General features: G+C 50.5%; 1 protein-coding gene across 1 annotated transcript in view; it reads left to right on the top strand.

The window, feature by feature from the left end:
* The window catches only part of EMH_0045740 (poly(a) binding protein, putative), a gene marked incomplete at both ends in the record, with an annotated part of 8,326 nt that overhangs the window by 5,258 nt on the left and 2,167 nt on the right, over window positions 1-901 (top strand). The window contains one exon of the mRNA XM_013496095.1: window positions 126-344. Within this exon, the coding sequence (XP_013351549.1) occupies window positions 126-344 (219 nt within the window). The remainder of the gene's footprint in view (window positions 1-125; window positions 345-901) is intronic.

The following is a 901-nucleotide window of genomic DNA, read 5'->3' as shown; positions in this document are numbered from 1 at the left end:
CTCCTTTTTGTCTCCTTTTCTGTCGGTCTCCTTTTGCTGTTCCTGTTGCTGTGGTGCAGCAGCAGCAGCAACAGCAGCGGTAGCAGCAGCAGCAGCAGGTGTCTCCTGTGTCTTTTGTGCTGCAGGTGGCTGCGCTTGCTGCTGTCTTTGCTGGGGTATCGGAGAGCTCTGCAGCAGCAACAGCAGCAGCAACAGCAACAGCAGCAGCAGCAGCCAGTGCAGCAGCAGCAGCAGCAGCAGCAGCAGCAGCAGCAGCAGGAAGCAATGCATGCTCCCAAGATGATATAGAAATCGATGAAGACAAACAAATGGAGACAGCAGCACAAGCAGCAGAAGGATTGAGGGTAAGAGGAAACAAAAAAACAGAGACAAAAGGAGACAGAAAAGGAGACAAAAGGAGACAGAAAGAGAGAAAGAGAGAGAGAAAGGGAGACAGAGAGACAGAAAGAGAGACAGAGAGACAGAGATAGAGAGAGAAAGAGAGAGAAAAAGAGAGACAGAGACAGAGAGACAGAGAAAAGAGAGAGGGGTAGAGAAAGAGAGAGAGATAGGGAGAGAGGCAGATAGAGAGACAGAGAAAGAGAGACAGAGAGACAGAGAGACAGATAGAGACAGAGAGACAGAAGGAGACAAAGAGACAGAAGGAGACAGAGAGACAGAAAGAAAAAGAAAAAGAAAGAAAGAGAAAGAGAAACAGAAGCAGCGAAAGAGAGAGTGATAGAGACAGAGAGGTGCAAAGCTAGACCTTACTATTGCTGTTATATCTGCTGCTGCTGCTGCTGCTGCTGTTGCTGCTGCCGGTGCTGCTGCTGTTGCTGCTGCTGCTGCTGCTGCTGCTGCTGCTGCTGCTGCAGCAAGTGGAGTGCCTGAGCAGCATACGTCGGCTGCGGCAGAAGCGGCA

Source organism: Eimeria mitis, genomic scaffold, assembly GCF_000499745.2.
Source record: "Eimeria mitis Houghton genomic scaffold, Emh_scaff1912, whole genome shotgun sequence".
Classification (NCBI taxonomy): domain Eukaryota; phylum Apicomplexa; class Conoidasida; order Eucoccidiorida; family Eimeriidae; genus Eimeria; species Eimeria mitis.
The sequence above is the reverse complement of the archived record's forward strand: the minus strand, read 5'-3'. Positions and strand labels throughout refer to the sequence as shown.